Raw genomic sequence first — 20,587 nt, 5'->3', positions numbered from 1 at the left:
TATATGATAATAGCCATTTAACTATATTACACATCTATGCAATGCATTCATGATCGTTTTATTAGTGTTATTCGTTATAAAGCACTTGTGGTTGGGCATAGAAAGTCAATTATGTAGCTATTGCACTTTGTGTCTTAATGTTTTTTTTTGTAATGTGTTGTGAGAAACGTTGTCTCATTTCACTATATACTGCACATCTATATGTAGTTGAAATGACAGTAAAAAGCCACTTGACTTGAATTAATGCTGGTTTATCGTTACAATATCATCCTCACGTTCATCCATCCACCGCTAGATGACGCACATGTCTACGGCATTTTGTGCGATTCTTTCTCTGTCACCATCTCCTGGAAATACCACATTAATTTAAAACTCAGCTGCTTCATGAAGACCTGGGAAGCATCTTTACGTTTTTATTACACCCGTTTCATTTAGGTATTCCAGTATTACGGGTGTTCGGTTTGTGTGGTGTTTTTATTACACGAAGCAATACATTTTATGTTACCAGTGCTATGTGAGCATTGCATTGCATTGCATTGCATTCTAAAATGTGTTTGCCAAGTGGTATCAGTCCTTCTGTGTGTGTGTGTGTGTGTGTGTGTGTGTGTGTGTGTGTGTGTGTGTGATTTCGCGTAGCCCCTCCCCCAGGGTTCAGTCTGCGCATGTCACGCAGCCCCGCTGCTCACGTAGTGCACGTGCAGCACGCTGATTCATAATTAACATACAGAGGGTCGTCACAGACCGCTTCTGTTCTGTTTATGACTATCATTCATGAATAACGCGTGTTGTGGTGTTTAAATAGCGACACGTGGACTACAAATAGTGAACTGACAAAGTTTGTGAGTTTACAGTATTTATAAAAAAATGCGGTATGTAATATACACCTGTTTGACTTTTATTGTCTCGCCTCAGGCTCTGATTATCGATGTTAGTGACCTGGTGCTTTCGGACCAGAAAAATTAAAAAAAAACTCAAAAAGCCTGTGTCTGAATTGAATTGTATCTTATCGTGGACGGTAGTACGCCCTCGATCTTCATTCATCGAAACCGCCAAAGCGTTCGTGATTGAGCCCATGTCTGCAGTGGCAGGCGCTGGTTGGGTTTTCCTTCGGCACTTTCCGTTCGTCTCGACCACGCCCCCTTCTCCCTTCGGGAGTTTCCGCTGACGTTAATCCCGCCCCTACAGTGCTCAGCGTTGTTTAGGGACATTAGGAAGATGGCGGCTGCCCCGCTCTACTGTGTCTGCCGGCAGCCCTACGATGTTAACCGGTTTATGATCGAATGCGACATTTGTAAAGACTGGTTCCACGGCAGGTATGGAAATTACGGTCTCCTTAACAGATGTGGGTCGGTTGTTGTGTGCGGGCCGCCTTGCCACGGGGGTATTTTGGCTGTAAATCAGGGGTGTCATGTGAAAGTGCTAGTGACGCGCGATGGGGGTATTTAAATGTGACTGCGAGAGATCACGCTCGACCCGAATGTGATTATTGCGCGTTATCGATCGACTTCTGTCACGTCTTTTTGCGGTAAACGTGTACGGGGAACTTCTAAGACAACCTGTCTCCCACGGTCCTGCTCTCAGAATTGAATTTTTCGGCTTTCCTTTGGAAGTGAGCTGCCGAAAGCCACATGGCTCATCTGTATGTGTGTTATGAAACTAGACATTTAAATCGTCTGGCTGCTTCAGCTTGACACGCTTTGATGAAAAGGATGTTTCAGCTATCAAAATGATGCCTTTTATGATGTATATGGTCATTAGCACAAAGTTTGAATATATATATATATATATATATATATATATATATATATATATATATATATATATATATATATATATATATATATATATATATAAGTAGAATTCGGTTTTGACAGGTATGGTATGCTGTTTGTGTATTTATGATAATCTTGTCTTATTGTGCCATACTGTTCTCTTGAGTCACATTGTTTTATGTGGCAAGACAAATTACGCAATATAAGCATTTCTGGCACTTGGCATAACAGGTATTTTTCTGATAAGTAGATACACAAACAAAACCATATCCACTTCGGCACGCCAACATTGGCGTGTTGTCAAAAGTAGCTGCCTCAAAGCTTCAGGACAGAATCTTCTCTGTAAACGAGCCGGGGGCCGAGCGTCCCTTCCCATCTTGCGAAGTAACCGCCAGTCCACAGTGAGCGGCTGTGCTGGTGTTGAGAATTAAGTCTTGCGTAACTTTGTGGAGCTGCCAGATTCCCCAAACCCCGTGAGAGTGCGAGACAAAGACTGGCGCCTTTGCAGGCCAGAAGAAGAAGCGAAGGGAACGAGTGTGATTCTGCAACGTCAGTGACGCACAGAACTGCTGCCGCACGCTCTGTGTCACTTCTCTCCAGATTGACGATTTAGCCCGAATCAGAGATGCGAAACTTCTCTGGTAGAATTCGGACGCCGGAAAGGGTGACGGAATGAGGATGTCTGCCTGAATGCACGTGAGGTGAATGTCTGAACCTGTGAGTCAATTACTGTGAAAAACACGAGTAATCTAACCCTGAGGACATCGTGAGATGTTACGGTTAGTAAGAAGATAGTTCAACTAAAGAGTTTTGAGAGCAGGAGGTTTGTTTAACTGTTTGAGGGTTACAGGTGAGCCTCGGCGGGCACAGATCTGCTGATTGATGGAGCTGCGAGGTCAATACACAGTCTGGAAAGATTTCAGGTCCTTTTTTCAGACCGAAAGTAAACAAATTCTGGTGATCTCGGTGTCTCAAAGAGGCCAGTTAACCCTTAGTTTCTTTTTGAAAGCTTCAAGAACGCGTTGACTTGGTGTTTCACCATTGGTCTACCTGAGCTTTGTTCTCAAATCCGTCTTAAAATTAAACTAATCTTGAAGTTTAAATTAAAATTCACCCAATCCACAAGTTATTGTATTATTATGAACAAACTTAAATTAGAACTTTTGGTGAAATTACAGGCTTTTCTGTATTGACGTATGCCAGACTTATTTAGCCGTCTTAAACCCCTCCCCTTTTTTCACAGTCGGCTTTAGTTCTAATGTTCCAATTATTTTGGGGGTTTTATTTATTTATTTGTGGTTTGTTACTGTGGTTTGTTGTGGCAGTAGTGTAGGAATTAGTTAGGCCTTTCAAAAACTTTTAGCGAGAACCTGGCTAAATATATTGGATGTATAGGGGGAGGATCCCTAAGCAAGAAAGGCAAAGGGTCACATTGGGTCAGCAGATGCGTGCACGTTCACCTCATGTAGCCTTACTCTCCCAAACGCAGGCTTGTTTGGCTTCGAATTGCTCATAGTTGGGAATCCTCTCTCAATATACGAAGAATGGTTTGACACTGGCCTGAACTTGACTCTTTCTTGCTGTTTGCGGATCGTTCTTAAAAATGTATCTGCCACAACAAAGTGCTTAACTTGAATGCGCGCGCTCTTGACAAGCTTGACGTGCCTGGGAGAGAAAGAGGGCAAGTAAAGGCAAAGTTAAAATACTTTCCCTCCTCTGGTCCCCGGGTTTGTGAGGATGTTTTGGTATTCGACTCATTGTGTCTCATTAAATCCTAAATGTGTCTCCGTGAGTCTCAACAAAAGCCTAGTGTGAGTCGCTTCCAGACCTGAGACGCCCTAAAGATTAGTGTTGACTTACCAGGGCCTGGTTTGTTGACCCCTGCCTGCTCTTTTGTGGGTTAATCCAATCAAACTGCCATGGTTTATTTGTTACGGAAGTATACAGACAGTAAGTTAGATTATATTTAACTTTATATTTAACTATTTAGTTAGTAGTTTCTATTTGATTTTCACTGTTGGCACTGTCCAAGGTAGTAATGTGGGTGCTCTACAGATTCAAGGGTCTACTGTTCTACTGAAGTCCAAATCATACTCAGTTTTTCTTTTTTTACTTTGGGTTTAGACTACAACTTATTTGTTTTTGGCCACTAAAGAATATTAATCGGAGGGTTCTTGACTTGCTTTCTGTGACTTTGGTTCTCTGGGTGGTAGTTAATCAGTTACTCAGGTGACAGAAAGGCTGACTCAACTCCAGGCATGTGGCACACTGACCTGGTTCACATGCTGTTATGAAACTAAGACGGGGAGATAAATGGAGCACTCGCTATATAAAAAAGCATTATGGGAAGGATGACTGTACTCCACTACAAAATGAATGCGATAAGATGAAGATTGTTTAATGAGCCAGACGTAATGCGAACAAAATGGGGTTAATGGAAAAGTGGAGAGGTAAGATGTAGGTGTAGCTGTAATTCATCACGACTAGGATAAATGCATACAAATACTTTATACATTAACGATGTAAATCAGATTTTTGGCTAATAAACTCTTCAAAATAGAGCAGTGCCGTAGAAGAATCATTCAGTCAGTGGTTCTTTAAAGAAATGGTTCTTTCGCCGTTAAAGAAGCTTTCATGAAACAGAAAGGTTCTTCGGATGTTAAAGGTTCTATATGGAACTATTTAGAGTTATTCTATAGCATCGTGAAGCCAACACACCCAACAAAGTACAGTCTTTTTTTGTTTATCTTGTAAAGTCGGTCCTTAAAGAGCTTTTAGATGCTTATGACATTGTTGTGCCGTTCACATGAACCGATCTCGTAACTGCTATTATTCTTACGCGACTTTGAAGCATTATGGGATTGTGTGTTCATAGTGCGTAGTCGGAGCCTGTTTGGTTGTATGGAGCGAGTACAGGTTTTATATTTCCCCCGTTCCGATTGAATTGTGCTGGTCTTTCTGTTGTCCAAACTGCTGAGAACTTCAGTTCATTCATCAACTGCGTGTCAGGATCTGAGCGCTCTGTTCTCTCCCTCATTGTCTGGTTCACGTAGGAGGGAAGCGGAGGAGGAGAGTGGGTGTAGAGTCATTCATCCTTAAACCTTTCCTCCCCCATCTGCTCGTGTGTCATTGCATGTCTGGCAGTGATGCCCAGGTGACTTTATCGCAGCGTGAGCTGGAGTCACGGCACTGGTTCATGCCATCTCATTTAGAGACTGAGATTTTATTCCAAGGAATAATAGACAAGCATCTGATGAATTCATCAGGCTTTGAATTGTAATCTGCTGGTTCTAGACCAGTTGTATAAATCCACACTGTAGTCTCTCCTTTACTTTACTTTACAATATTAACCTTTGTAACTGTTGCCATCTGTCATAATGTCTGACAGATGGTCTTTTTTAATGATGCTCTACAGACACCTGCGTGTATCAGATGATCTGGTAAAGCATTCATTGAGAGGATTTTTTGTATCATTTTCTATTAAAAACCACATGCAGTGGAATAGTTATTGTCAGCATTGATATTAAAAGCGTCTGTGTCTAAAAAAAAGCTGCATTTTGGGTTACAGTAGGAACTGTCTAGGAGTATGCACAGCTGATACCAATAACGTACTATATAGATAATGACACTGTAAAACCAACAGAAACTGGTTAGTGTAATGGTATTAGCCTGATTTATAAAAGAGATTAAGCCAAGGAACAGTTAGGACTAACTAGGTCTCGCCTGGGACGACATCAGCTTTCTGCTTCCTGCTTGTACATAGTTTTTTTTTTTTTTGCTGTTTCCTGCAATAATGAGGAGATCAAAGCTGAGACAGCAGCACATTCAATCCTCTGCCCGTGTTCAAAGGCTGTCTTCTCTTTGAGGAGAATCACCTTTCTGCTTAAGTCCCCTGCTGATTTTAACAGCCCCGTATAGCACGGCATCCACTCTTGATGTTAATTCTGTTCTGATGGCGAGAAAGGAAGAGGGAGCCAAAGTATTTACTGCAGCCATATTAGAGCTCCAATAAGGCTTTATTCGGGGAACTGGAAGAGTTAAACTGCTGATACATGATTGCAGCAATATACCATAATCTGCGGAACACTTACAGCTTCTTCAATACCAGTAAATACCACAAGCCAAATCAAGAAAGAACAAACTGGCGAGATCAGGCCAAAACGAAGATATTTTTGAAACGGCCAATTGCAAGCGTATCTACATTGCACCCATCAAATGCTTTCTTAAAGGAATAGTAGAATAGGAATAACAACTGTTCTGTGAAATCTGCATTTACAGTACCCTTTAGAGGTTCTGTGGACTATAGCTTTGTATCTCAAATTCTAGATTTAAGGGAGTACCTTAAAGGCATAGCTAACCAAGAAATAAAAATTCTGTCATTAATCACTTACCCTAATGTCGTTCGAAACCTGTAGGTCTTTCACGTTTATCTTCAGAACACAAAAGACTGTCCATAGACGACAAGGTAGTAAAAACCTCATTAAAGGTTAATGTGACATCGGTGCTTCAATGTTATTTTTATGAAGCACAGAGAATACCTTTTGTGAAAAGAAAGTACCAAAAATATTTTAATTTGTATATCAAAAGTTATTGAAGGTCCTATGGGTTTGGAATGACATGGGGGTGAGTAATTAATGACAGGAATTTAATTAAGGCAGCATTTGAGTCAGGGCAAAAATATATGATGCAGTTCCTGACTTCTGGGTAGTGGTAGCGGTGGTAGTAGTAGTAAATCTCAGTGTATTTGAATGTATTTCTGAATCATAAGATAAACGAGACGCATGGTTTTGTGGACTTTTACATTTACAAGAGAAGGCCACAAGACCGCAAGTGCAAGAATTTGAATGAAGGGGCCTAAGTTCAAGGGGTGTTGCGGTCAGCTCTATTTATGTTTTGTCACACATTTTGTTGAATTAACATGTTTGTGGTTGTTTTTGGCCTGTTTTCCACTTCATTTAATATCGCTTGACTAGAAAGAGGCTGATATGTAGAGCAAATCTCACAGTAGGCGTCGGTAAACTCATTTATTTGGTAACATAAACACCTGGAAAACGCACTTTTCTGCGTTTTTTCCAGTTGTTCGACTCCTCTCGGCATCAGTAAATCTCTTGCCTCTGAACTGTCAAGTCTAGCTAGCTGATTTCACATGGTTGGCAGCGTGACTCTAAAACAAACCTCTGGAACGTGTGTTTGTGTGGGTGGCTGAGTGTTATGATTGTGGTTGGTTTTTGGCTTGTTTGGCGAGGCGATTTGGCCTGCGGTTTGAGTGACATGGATGATGGTGGAAATCCCACAACTGTGACGCAGCGCCCTGTCGATTGTATCATCACCCACCCACACAATGTTTTTGACGTACACGGTGGTAGACAATGTAGTTTCGTAGCGTTTTCTGAAACGGCGATTCAGCTGTCTCTGCACCATTGACATTTACTCCGAATAAAACCTCACTAGTCATGTAGCACCAGTAGGGTCTGCTTTAGTATATAATAATGTGTAATTTTGTGGTTCTTCATAAATACCTCATAAAAAGTTTGTTTAGTTCAACTAGGGGTGGGTGAAACTAACTTACGGTGAAACTTACGGTAGACGTGACTCACTGTAGTGTTGATATTCAGTAGCGATACCTGGGGCTGGGCGATAATTCGATGAAGAGTATTACTGAGCAGTCGTTTTTCTTGATAAAACAATATGAAGAGTTCAATGAATGTTAGATGTGATGTTCATGTGCCAAAAGCAGAATGAATGTGATTCATTTAAATCTCGCCGTACGGACAGTTTGTCCGCTCGGATCACAGTTCAAAGATGAGTTTACTTGGTCAGGCGAGCGCTGTGACATCCACTGTGAAGCGTTTTAACTCAGAGAAGAATACAGATGACTCTGATTTTGGCTTTTCAATCTACACATTGCCATAATTTACCATGGATTTACTGTAGTAACACTCACTGCACCATGGTGTTGTGACAGAAAGACCAATGTTTAGTAAAAACAAAACATTTTTACAAATGTTAGCCTACTGATTTTAATAATGACCAAAACTCCCAAATGACCAAAATGTGCATTTCTAAGAGATTAAAAAAATATATTATTATTATTATTATTATTATTATTATTATTATTATCAAACAACCCAAATCTGTTTCTTGTTTTGAAACAATGTCACTCATTAGAACATTTATTATTATTATTATTATTAATATTATTATTATGTAAACAAAGTTTTATTTTGGATGAGATTACTTGTTTTACAGCACTATTGTTTGTTCTATTGATCGTGATTTAGTTTTTTTATTTTATTTAACCGTTTATTTGTCTTCAGTGAGTTTGATTTTTATATTTTATTTTTAGCCTAGTATATATTTTTTGTGATTGACACTGTTGACAAAAATTATTGCAAGATTTAGACATAGTTGGTGTTCTTTGCTAGTAGCTGCATCATTCGGATGGTTGTGAAAGAATTATATTAGGATACTTATTTTGCGTTTTGGTTTTTTTTCTCAGTTGTGTTCAGGTAGTGGAGCACCATGCTGCTGATATCGATGTTTATCACTGTCCCAACTGTGAGCCCATCCATGGACCCTCCATGAGTAAGTGTGTGCATCTACACGTCTTTCTCGATTGCTTTTGTTGTGTTCCAGGATGGCTCTCATGAATGTTTCCTTCTCTTTCGCAGTGAAAAAGCGCAACAACTGGCACAGGCATGACTACACTGAGCCAAATGATGGCACACGCCCCGTTCAGGCAGGAACTGCTGTGTTTGTACAGCAACTCCAGGCCAGGAGCTTTGCCAGGTACAAGCACCTCTGGATAAAAAGCTTGATTAGACCTTCAGCTTTCCTACTTTTGACTTGCGTGTGTTTAGTATATAATCGCAGCCGTTAGTTACATGTAGTTATGGCTTTGGAATTTGCACCGACCTGATAAGACTTGCAATTGATCTCTGTGTCTTTCAAAGTGGCCATGAGATTCTGGTGCCAATGCAGGGGAGCCAGGTGACCCAGCGCTACCTGGAGAGGGAGGGCTTCCATTACCCCATAGTGGTCCATGACCTGGATGGACTGGGGCTTAAACTGCCCCCTCCCTCGTTCTCTGTCAGTGATGTGGAGCATTATGTGGGTAAGAGCTCAACGTGTATGTGTGTGTGTGTGTACACTGCATTTACTGTCTATCAGATAACAGCTCGGGAGAGTGTCTGGCAAGTGGGGCACTAGAGCAAAAGAGATGCAACTAGATCAATAACACATCTGGACTCCTAACCAGACCCCCACGAAATCTGTGCAGTAGGGAAGATTTATATGCGTGCATATATTGAAAGTATTTGCTGTTATTTTAATCTTCTGTTAAGCTTTCTAGCCTAAAAAAATACATTCACACTTACAAATTATTTTTACATAATAAAATTTTATATTATATTGACTGATTATTTTATTTTTTACTGTCATGATTTAATTCTGTGAATTTTCATAGCTTATAAGGTAATAAATGCTTTATTGGATGAATTACTCGAGCCTCTGTTTGGTTTTAATGTAATCTTATTTAAGCTAACAAGTCTGTTTTTTTTTTTTTTTTTCAATGAACAACTTTAAATGCATTGGACTGAAAAGCATTAGATTACCGAGTGGCATTGTGACTGCGTTTATTCGTCCGTGCCGGTAGTGAATGGGTTTAGACCCAACTCCTGTACAGCTGTGGAGGTTATCGTCTCTCTCCTCTGTATTAGGCCTAAAACATTTCATCTCCAGTTACAAAGCTGTTGTGCGGCACAGTCAGTCTGAGCTCAGGTTCCCAATTGGGCTGTTTTATCTCAACGCTTATGTTACATGGCTCCCTCTTTCACACGCCGCTGATCTTTAAGCTGGAAGAGTTTTAATAGTAACAGGTGTCGAGGGGAAGAGGTGTGTGTGTGTGTGTGTGGGAGAGAGAGAGAGCAAGAGAAAGAGTGGGCCACTCATCAGATCATGTTACCCAGCCAGTTGGGCACAGACAAAGGCCACTAACCTTTTCTGTCTGTCATTTCTTCCATTTTTCCCCTACACCTGTTTTTCTTTTCTTAGAAAAGATAAACACACATTATAAGAAACACTCATTCGTCCTTTTATAGCCAGATTTTGAGAAGCATATTGTGTGTGTGTGGTCAGTCTTTAACCAATTGTATGCTACATAATGTGCTGTATGTCACATTCATGTCATTCCAAATCTGGAATGTTCTGTGGAACGTGAAATAAGAGGTTTGGCAGAGTGTTCGAGCTGCTCTTTTCCATATAATAATAATAATAATAATAAGTTAATGGGGACTGGAACTGTCTTTAAAGTTCAGTCTGTTGCTTAAGAAAGTGAAATGTAATGATAAAGCTTAAACAAACTGAAATGCTGGATGAAAAATGTAAATTAGAATTAGAAATACTAAAACTAAAATAAATGTTGAAGCTTATTTAACATTTAAAATAACTGACAAAAGCACATAAAATTACTGAAATGAAGCATGAACTCAACTGAAAATATATAAATTTTATATAGCATTTATATAGTGTAATAATAGTATTTAATACTGTAAAATACTAAAAACATGATGAATCATTTTGGGGTGAACGTAGAATGTCTTCCCTTTAGATGTTGACTGCATAATTTTAACTTGATATCGCTGGAAATTAAAGACGATAATAAAAATGTAAGTTCAAAAGGAGTTTAGAGTTTTGCAGTTTTGTGCACTTCCCAGGTTTGGCCTTGAGCCTTTCTAAGTTAGGTTTGTGGGTCTGTCCGTCCAGCTGTTCCCTGTCGTCAGACGCTGGCCAGCTGTGTGTGTGTGTGTGTGTGTGTTGAGGGATCGCAGGCACTTCACCGCCAGCTGTCCAGCGCTGTTTCCGGTCCTCAGCTGTCATTTGTGATTTGCGGCCCTGCAGCTGTGTCTCTGTGTCTCGTTACAGACTGTGTGTTTACGAAACTGACATGACAGAGAATTTATAAATATGAGAAAATCTGTCCCGTAAACACGCACCCATTTTAAAATACCCCACATTCTTTTCCAGGTGCAAATAAAGTCATCGACGTGATTGATGTCGCAAGACAGGCAGACAGCAAGCTCAAGCTGGGAGAATTTGTGAAATATTACTACCAGCCTGAACGACCAAAAGTGTTGAATCTCATCAGCCTGGAGTTCTCTGATACCAGGTGTGTCTGTGCGGGAAACCTACGTAACTTCAACTTATTCTATTGGTTAAAAGTGCGGAGTGCTAACACTTCACTAGCGTTTCATTAGCCGTTGTTTTATGTTGAACACACACAAATGCTCGTTTGAAGTTTGATTTTTGTCTTCTGATCTATTCTAGGATGGCCGACTTGGTGGAGGTTCCTGAAATTGCGCGGAAGATGTCCTGGGTGGAGAACTACTGGCCTGATGACTCGTTCTTCCCCAAACCATTTGTGCAGAAGTATTGCCTCATGGGAATGAAAAATAGTTACACGGACTTCCACATCGATTTTGGAGGAACTTCGGTGTGGTATCATGTCCTCTGGGTAAGAACCGAGGCCTGTTCGATGACTCGAATCTATTTTATAACGTGTGCTTTGGGATATCGCCATTGAAATGGTTTCTAAATGGCAATTCGTGGAGATCCGGTCATGTGGTGTTACTGTTATGTAAGCACTGATAAGGCTGCATTTTTTTTTTTTTTTTTTTTGCAGGGAGAGAAGATTTTCTACTTGATCAAGCCGACTAAGGCTAACCTTGCACTATATGAGTCCTGGAGCTCATCACCAAATCAGAGTGAAGTATTCTTTGGGGATAAAGTCGACAAGTGTTACAAATGTGTGGTGAAGCAGGGAACTACAATCTTCCTCCCCACTGGTGAGAACACAGAACCCGACACATTTCTGCATTATTTTTAGTAGCCATTAAAAGATTGTCCCCGCTTTTCATTGCTGCCCAAATAAAGAAAAAGTTAGTTAGATTGAGATATAATATACATATATAACTATTAATTTTTCATTCGATATTCTCTTTCTTTTTTGATTGCTGTTATCTTAAAATATTATCATAAATCATGCGGTGCGATCAACATGCAGAAACACAGAGAGATTGTCAGAGTCCCTCATAACTATTTGCCGAGGTCAATAAGTCTCTTAAAATATCCAAACAGTTCATGTTGTAAAATGTCATGTGGTGCGACTCCCCAAAAAGTAATGATATTTCTGACTTAATAATTGATGATCTTTGTAATGTCATGAAACGTTCTGAGTCTGTGTAAGGTCAGTATTAAATGTGTGTTCTGGGTTTGTCACACCACAGAAAAATGTGTTGTCAACCACCCAGCCAAGGTTGAACGCTAAAAGCTGTCCTCTCTGCTCTCCTCTCTTTAAAGAAATCTTTAGTCGGTTACCATTGTCGTATCATATTATCATAAATCACGTGGTGCAACCAACACGCAGAATTATATAATATATTACATCATAGAGTCCCTTGTAGCTATGTGTCAAGGTCAGTAGGTCTCTTGAAATATTCAAAAATTTGGCAAGAAAAGGACATTTGAGGTTGAGAAATGTCATGTGACGCGACTCCACAGGAAGTAGAGATATTAATGAATTAATCATTTATGATGTTTGTAATTTTCATTGAACGCATTTTTAAAAAGATACATTTTTATACTCGCATACTGAAAGCCTAAGTAAAAAGTGGTATTACTTTTTATTTGATGGGTACGCCACATGACTTTTTTGGTGTCAATAAATATTTCTTAAAGCTATATGAAACAGGAATGTCTAGCAGGAATGCAAAGGAGCACATTACATTTTATTTGTCGTTGACCCAAATCACAGCACACCTTTTGTATCCTTGATTGATCCCTCGGCACAGAATAGGATGTGCGCTTTTGTAGAAAAAAACGCTCACGGCGTGGCGAGGAGAAAATAATATCAGGCAGTTTCCCAGAGCTCCTGCCAGGAAAATGTGGATCAGCGTCCAACGCCGATGACCCTTGTTATAGTGGGAGTGTTGGGCAACGTTCTTCACCGAGCAACGTGGTAAACAGAATAAAAACACTCTGAAGGCGCTGTGATGCAATTCACCAGCTTCTCACTTAATGGAAGGAATGCGGAGTGAAAAGTATCTGGGCGTTATTTTAATCACCCCGTCAGAAGCGGCGTGTTAATTCGGCTCGCGTTTGGAGTGCTATAAATGGTGTTTAACAACTGCGGAGGTAGTAGACGCTGTTCTCGGGGCAGGGGTTCATTATCACAGCATGTGTGTTTGTGATGTGTGAAAGCGAGCATGTGGGTTTCCCTCCTCGAGCAGAACGTCACATATGACGAAGCAGAAACCCCCCTCTTGTTTAGCAACATGTCTGCACACGGTGGCCAAAACACATGCAGCTAGACGGAGAGATAAAGGTGATATTTCTGTCAGCGGTGTGGGTGTGAGACAAATACACATCAGAGAAAGCCAAATATAGAGTCGTATGTCTTTGTGCAAGCACTGGTTACTGTTGTGAATATTGTGCGTGTGTGTGTGTGTGTGTGCGCGCACTGTCTTTTGCTGACATCTATGAATGTCAATGCTGAACAGTGTTGGAAAGGTTACTTTGGAAATGTTGTTAAAGTAGTCTAACTATTTTCAGTTACATTAGTCATGCAACTGATTACATTATTGTTAACTTTTCTAAATTACTAGTTAATCAACTTTTACACAGGTTGTAGTTTAAAGCTATGTTATGTTATCGGTAGATATTGGTCTGTGTGTGTGTGTGTGTGTGTGTATTAATCTATCCAGTCTGGATAAAATTTTAATTGTTAATTGAAGATATTGCATTACAATTATTTTAAATGGTTAAAAATATAATTAGTTTTAAATTATTATTATTATTATTATTATTATTATTTAAATGAATTTATTAAATAGTTTTTACTTCCTCAAATTACTTTTATTTTTTTATTTTTTTTACTAAAATGTGTTTTTAATGTGGAGTAAGTCTCACTCAAAATAAAAATTTTAAAAAGATACTTGACTGCTTTTGATCAAGCCAGTGAAAATGAGCTAGGTGTGCGTAACGGCGGCCTGAATGTTGATCTCTGTTGCCCTCTACAGGTTGGATCCACGCAGTGCTCACTTCTCAGGACTCCATGGCCTTTGGTGGGAACTTCTTGCATAACTTAAACATAGGCATGCAGCTCAGGTAAAAGCCCGAATTAATTCCTCAATATATTAACCTTGTCTAGACCGTTTCTGCCACTTCTGCTATAACTCGGCTACCTCTCCGTTCACACTGTAGGTGTTATGAGATGGAACGCAGACTGAAGACTCCAGATCTCTTTAAGTTCCCATACTTTGAGGCCATCTGCTGGTATGTGGCCAAAAACCATCTGGAGACCCTTAAGGGTGAGTGGTCAGTTATTCAGCGGTCCGGTGTCAGTCGTTCCTTACATAAATGAATGAAGATTCGGAGTGAAACGTGTTCGTGTTTCAGAGCTGCGGGAGGATAGATGTCAACCTCAGGGTTATCTGGTGGACGGCGTGAAAGCTTTAATCTCATCTCTGAAGACATGGCTGAGGAGGGAGGTGAGAGAACCTCAGTATTTTAATGGCGACGCTCCTGCGGCTGTTACACGTGGTCATTTTGTCTGTGTGTTTCCTCTGCAGGTGACTCAGCCCAACAGTGAGGTTCCAGACAATATCAGGCCAAGCCGTCTCATTAAAGCTCTGACCAAGGAGATCCGCTACCTGGAGGTAAGACGAGCCTGAAGCAGTGGAGTCACCAGACAGTTGTGCCGTTTTATTTCAGTGTTAACAATAATTTGCCAGTTTTTATCAGTTTTAAAGTTAAAAATTATATATCTTCTTTTTTTATTATTATTATTATTATTATTATTATTATTATTATTAGAATTACATTACATTTATATATGTTAGATATTAAATGTGTTATTCTTAAAGGGATAGTTCACCCAAAAAGTGAAAAGTGTCTAATTACTCCAGACCTGTGTTCATCTTTGGAACACAAATTAAGATATTTTTGATCAAATGTGAGAGTGCGTCAAAGATCAAAGTGTTCAATAAAGTTCTGTTTGATTGTTTTCTTTGCGCACAAAAAGTATTAGTCTTATGGAGTATTTTAACGATGTCTTAAGACCTTTATGGGCCTTGAAGCTGTTAGTTGCCTTGTTGTCTCTGGAGCGTCAGAAAGCTCTTGTTCCAAAAATGAACGAAGGTCTTGCGGCATGAGGGCGAGTAATTAAACTATCCCTTTAATATTTTATAAAAATGCACGCAAAGTACATTTTATTACACAGGAAATGTATATTAAAGTTATTAAATATATAACATTTTAATATGATTTTCTTTCTTTATTCCAGTTATGTTAGAATATTAAATTATATTAAATGAAATGTCAGATGTATTTGCTCTTAATTCTTAAAATGTTTCCTTACCATTAAATATTTGACAGTTAATGTAAAGGCTGATTATACGTGGCTGTTAAAGCAACCCGTGGAAGTAAATTGATTTGATGTGTTTTCCTGAACAGGATGAATCGAATAAAGCTGGAAAATCTCAGGGAAGTGACGAGTGCCCTTTAACGCGCTCGTCACTGGAGAAGGGATATCAGGCGCAGCGGGCCGCCCGGCGGCTACGAGACCATCGCCATCGACACCACCATCATCATCATCACAGCCACAAACTGCCCTCTAACCTGGACGTCCTGGAGCTTCACACCCTGGAGGTATTAAAGAGACTGGAGGTCGGCCCTCTCGAGGTGGTGAGTGCATTTTTTTTCCCACCGTAATGCACTGTAGCATTAAGCTCGGATTTCTTGTTCGTTCTCCATAGCATCGTTAGCCTTTCGTCGTTCCTTATCATGTAACTGTAATGCAATGCTATCAAATGATAAGGACATTTTCACCTTGATATTGGATATGTTCACTGCTTTAGCAGCATGCGATTATTATTACTCATTCCCAGAAAAAGAAAAAACTCTCTTCTCTTGTAACAGGACCCAGCCTTCAGCTCTAAAGTGAATGGCAAGTTCAAGAAAGTGTCTTCAGTGTCAGCGGTAGCTGTGGAGGCTAGTAATGACAATGCCCTGCGCCTGGTGCTATGTAACGGCAAAATTATGCGGTGAGGGTCCTTAATTTTTTTTTTTTTTTTTTTTTTACATATTGACGTCTGTTATAGAACTTTTAGCGTTGAATTCATTAGCAATAATGGTATAATGTCACTGGTGTTGGTATTAACTACTAAAATGTTGGTATTTTACCTCTTAATTCTGGACGTGAAATAGTTTGATTAATGCTAGTTTCTTATACTAGCTATATCTTATTTATTATTATCATCATCTTTTGCATTGTTACAAAACATGCATTTACAGTCATCGAAGCGTAGCATGTTTTACATAATATTAAACGGCACAACTTTCTTAAGATGTTAATCAGCATATTAGAATAATTTCTGAAGGATGATGTGACATTGAAGACTGGAGTAATCATCACATGAATAAAAATAACTCTTTAAATATATATAAAAGGATAATAATATAATAATATCTATTATTAATAGATGATGATGATGATAATAATATCATCTAATTATTTCACAAATAATTTTTTTTCTGTATTTTTTGTTTAAATATATTCTTGGTGAGCGTTAAAAAGGTTTTTTTTAATTGTCTTACCAACACTGAATGTTTTAGGTGTTATGTTTGATATTTTTCATTTATATTTTATTTGTGTATTATAGTAATTAAATGCCAAAAATGGCCTATTTTGAAGGCTTTTTTAATGAAGACGTGTGTCGTCCTTCCTCACAGGGAGAGATTACCCATCAGCGACGTGGCAGCCAAAGTCGGTGGAGTGGAAGTGTTGCAGTACCATCAGCACGGGATCAAATTGGAAAGAATGTCGACGTGCCAACAAGAAAAAGTGAAAAAGGAAAAAGCAGACAGTGAATTAAGAGTGCACTGCACCATCAAGAAACCATTCGATCACGGTGAGCTTGCGTAACACTGACGCATCCTTTTTTTCCTGCTAACGGCGATTGATTTGAATGTAAAAGGAGATTTGTTTGACTGTCGTCCCTCAGATGTAACCGTGCAGACAGAGCTCAGGACGGAGTCGACACGTGTGGCGTCTTCAGACAGTGACTCGGAGTCAGAAGAAGAAGATTCTGCTGAGGTACGGATGATGAACTAGGACCTAGCCACTCGTTTTCAAGTGGCCCGTCCGTCTTTAACCCTCTCTGTCTCTGCGCTTCCTTCAAACAGAAACACTCGGAGTCCGAGAGCTCTGAGGAAGAGGATGGAGAAAGCAAGAGAGACTCAGGGAGTTTTGTGGAGCATCTGAGCGGCCACCGTAAGCAGTCGCTAAAACGGTACAGCTGCCCTTTGAAGCTAATTTAAAAGCTAATTGTACGCGCTGTTCTTCTAAAATCGAAACCGTGTATCCCGCAGAGAACGTCCTACCTCACCGAGCACAGAGGAAGCCATTCAGGGCATGCTGTCTATGGCGGGGCTGCTGTGTCAGCGGGCGACGGCAGGGGGCGATGTTTTACAGCAGCGCTGGTGGTCCAGTCAGGGTAACAGTAACAGCAGCAGCGACGCTTGGGACAGCAGCGAGCCCTGCTCGGCGCCCCGCAGCCCGGAGGGAGAGGATGGGTGTCTCAGAGAGGAGTATTCCTATAGAGAGAGCTCGCTTTCTCCTCCCCTCCACCCCTCCAAAAGACACGCCCCCAACCCCACGCCCATCAGCAACCAGGCCACTAAAGGTGGGCGGAACCGCCTTAGTGATATTTGTATTGTTATTGCTTATGAAACACAACAAATAATATAATTTGCAAAAAAAAAAAAAAAAAAAAATGTCATGTGGACTCTTGAATTATATTTTTTTTATGGTGTAACAATATAATTACGTATACATTTGCATGCATGTGTGTGTGTGTATATATATATATATATATATATATATGGTTATTTTAAAGTTTAGTTTAGTTTATATATGATAGAAATATATACTTTCAAAACACATGCTGTATGTGTGCTGTGTGTATTATATATATATATATATATATATATAAATATACACAGCACATGTGCATATAATATGCAAATATATTATGACAGCGCTAATAATTTTATAAATATGTAAGATAATTTTTTACTTTTTATTTAACTCTTATTTGACGTTTTTTTAAAAAAGCATGAAAATGTAATTGTTAAAACAAAAAAATAGAATTGCGATGTTTATTATATTTGTTGCTTTTGAAAAAACGTGAAGGGATGTGTTAAAAATTTTCTTTAACATGGCATAAACATTTTTAAGAATCATTTGAAATGCAATGGATGCAAAAGTGCATTGCAGATTTGAAACTACATTTTCAAATTATTTTCTTTATTTTATTTGATCATTAACCCACTTATGTGACGTTTACCTGTAAAAAAAAAAAACGTTTGGGAGTTCTCAAAATCATTCCAAAATCGCATATTTCTGAAGTAACAGTGATGTTCGTAACACAGAGTGGCTCGTTTCCACTTCTGTGTCGCCCGTGCTTCGGCTCATGTCGTGTTTTTGTGCTTTCACTGCAGGAAAGCGTCCTAAGAAGGGCCAGGCGACGGCTAAGCAGAGGCTTGGGAAGATACTGAAAATGAGCCGCCACAAAGGCTTGTTCCTGTAGCATGACGGAGGAAAGGAAGAGACGTGTAATAAATCAACACAGCTGCTTTTCTTTATACGCTGGGACTATTCTCACACACACACACACACAGTTCTCTTACTCACTGTGCATGTTTAGGCGACAGGGTATGTTTAATGGCTCACTTCTTTAGTTTTCCACCAATCACACATCGTCCATCGGCGCTGGAAAACCGCTCAACTTTGAACGGCATTTCAGCAGCCAGTAGTTTGAAGAGGAAGCATCGAAGCGTATAGCCGGAGGTCCAGAGAGCGGCCGTGTGTCTCCTCTCCCCCACCCTACCTCTTACCGCATCCGTAGCACGTCTTCCTAGCCCTCCACAGCCCCACACCGGTCTTCGGATTCCCTTCAAGTCACGATCGATCCGCCTACTTCTCCCTCCTTTGATCGTCTCAGGCTGACGTATGAGCTTTTGAAATGGTGCTGAACATTTCTAAACCCTTCTCCATTCCCCGCCCCCTTTAAGCAATAATTGTACAGCGGCGAGTGATGTATTGATGAATTAGCGGGGATGCACTTTTAGGATGCGCAGGAAGTCCTCCCGGAGCGGGGAGTATCGTACGCCCCGTCAAAAAGTGGCAAAGGTGCATCATGAATTTTTCTTGGTTTGACTGTTTGTGCTGCATTTATTCCCCCGGTGGACTTAAACGGGCGATTTAAAGGAGCGTTTCGGGGCGCTTTTTATCCAAATTCGCTTGAGGAAAATCAATTTGAGTTCGTAAGAAAAAAGTTTAATTTAGAAAGAAAGAAGACGTCTAGCAGTTCTTGTCAGAGAACGTTTTTCTTTTTAACTATACATCTTCCAAAAGATAGTGAAATATTGCGTTTACACCGTTTATGAAAAAGCGTCTCCTCTCGTTGCTTTTTGTCGTGACCTAGTGGCCACAGAGAGGTACTGCATCCTGCTCGCGACGTCGTTCGTGATCGACAATGACTTCTCGCTCGTTCTGCGTAATTTATGTTCCGTTTTGAACCGTTTCTTTTTGTTGTTGACTGGATAACTTATTTATTAATTTCAGAGATATAAGGATTTATATTGCGTTGAGTTTCCCGTTTTTTTTGTTCCTTCGCGTCGAGTAGTTTTTGTAAATAGGAGTATCGTTTTGAACGTCGCCCGTTTAAGAGGAATGAGCTTTGGTTTAGGTTCAGCTTTATGGATTTCGTAGTTAACGCGTTTAATGCTACTTCAAAAGAAATTTGAACGGCTTTTCCTGTTCAATTTACCTCTGAAATGTTAAGCGAGTTGGTTTGAATAACGTTGCTTTGTTGAAACGGGACGAAAGAATTTCAGTGGGAACAACGACAAAAAAGAAAGAAAAGAAAAGTGGTGCTTGTTGTGTGTGAATTTCTTAGAGAGGCTACGAAACGTTTTCTCAGGGAACATCGAACAGGTGACATCTTTGAATTCATCACCAGCACTCATACAATCTCGTTTTATACAAGTTTGCCAACAAATGTGTGTATATATATATATATATATTCCCTATTATTATTATTTTCGTCTAGCGGATGGAAATCCCAGATTCAGAACTAAACCGCGTCCGCTTGTGAAGTACATGAAACGATCGGTGGACTTTGTGCATGGGGCAGCGCCGACGGACTCCGATCGGCCCTCTTCTCGTTAGAGGTCCGTTGGTTTAAAAAGCAAATGCACTATTTCGGATGACTCGAGTTAGAGGACTGTTGAAACTCAGGCTTCGTTAGTTTTGAGTTCTGCTCTTGCGCATGTTTTTGTGAAAAAGAAAACGACGCCCCGTTCACTAACCCTGCCCGGCGACGAGCACCCCTTCGGCTTTGTCCTTCACGTTTGATCAGCGGAGCCGGTTTTCCTTTTATTTTATTTTTTTTTGCTTCGACGCATTAATTGTACAGTATTTATTCATCTCTAGCATTCGTTTCCATTTTCGACTGTGGTATAGACACAATGTCACTGTGTTTTCAAATGCTGTGTTCCGTTCCTCCTCTCCCAAATTTCCCAGAGTTCTCTTTGAAAGTTTTGGATGTGATGGAATTTCTCCAATGCAATGTGTGTATATATATATACACATATATATATATATATAGATGAGAGAAATGTTTTGTAGATCACACTGTTTTCCCCCTTCCCTTTACCAAATGTTAAGTGATAAAACACTGTTCTACTGACACACC

At 39.9% G+C, this 20,587-nt stretch overlaps 1 protein-coding gene across 2 annotated transcripts; it reads left to right on the top strand.

The window, feature by feature from the left end:
* Positions 1 to 1,202: 1,202 nt before the first annotated feature.
* On the top strand, positions 1,203 to 20,583 carry kdm7aa (lysine (K)-specific demethylase 7Aa). 2 transcript variants are annotated; one of them, XM_043237629.1, is made up of 18 exons: positions 1,203 to 1,313; positions 8,272 to 8,357; positions 8,444 to 8,561; positions 8,726 to 8,886; positions 10,797 to 10,938; positions 11,097 to 11,283; positions 11,452 to 11,614; positions 13,847 to 13,934; positions 14,031 to 14,137; positions 14,226 to 14,317; positions 14,399 to 14,485; positions 15,282 to 15,512; positions 15,747 to 15,871; positions 16,560 to 16,738; positions 16,832 to 16,923; positions 17,013 to 17,119; positions 17,199 to 17,512; positions 18,330 to 20,583. In XM_043237629.1, the coding sequence occupies exons 1-18, from the start codon at positions 1,216 to 1,218 to the stop codon at positions 18,416 to 18,418; spliced, it is 2,466 nt and encodes an 821-aa protein (XP_043093564.1). In that variant the 5' UTR covers positions 1,203 to 1,215; the 3' UTR covers positions 18,419 to 20,583. The 2 variants fall into 2 exon arrangements, with proteins under 2 accessions (XP_043093564.1, XP_043093565.1); XM_043237630.1 differs by lacking the exon at positions 1,203 to 1,313 and adding an exon at positions 2,182 to 2,473.
* Positions 20,584 to 20,587: the final 4 nt, after the last annotated feature.

This window comes from Puntigrus tetrazona, chromosome 4 (assembly GCF_018831695.1).
Source record: "Puntigrus tetrazona isolate hp1 chromosome 4, ASM1883169v1, whole genome shotgun sequence".
Classification (NCBI taxonomy): Eukaryota; Metazoa; Chordata; class Actinopteri; order Cypriniformes; family Cyprinidae; genus Puntigrus; species Puntigrus tetrazona.
Note: the sequence above shows the minus strand (reverse complement) of the source record. Positions and strands in the feature narration are given on the sequence as shown.

Coding starts and splice junctions, on each gene's coding strand:
- kdm7aa (XM_043237629.1), top strand. CDS start 1,216: ATGGCGGCTGCCCCGCTCTACTGTGTCTGCCGGCAGCCCTACGATGTT. Junction 11,615..13,846: donor TACAATCTTCCTCCCCACTG/GTGAGAACACAG, acceptor TGCCCTCTACAG/GTTGGATCCACGCAGTGCTC. Junction 15,872..16,559: donor TGTAACGGCAAAATTATGCG/GTGAGGGTCCTT, acceptor CCTTCCTCACAG/GGAGAGATTACCCATCAGCG.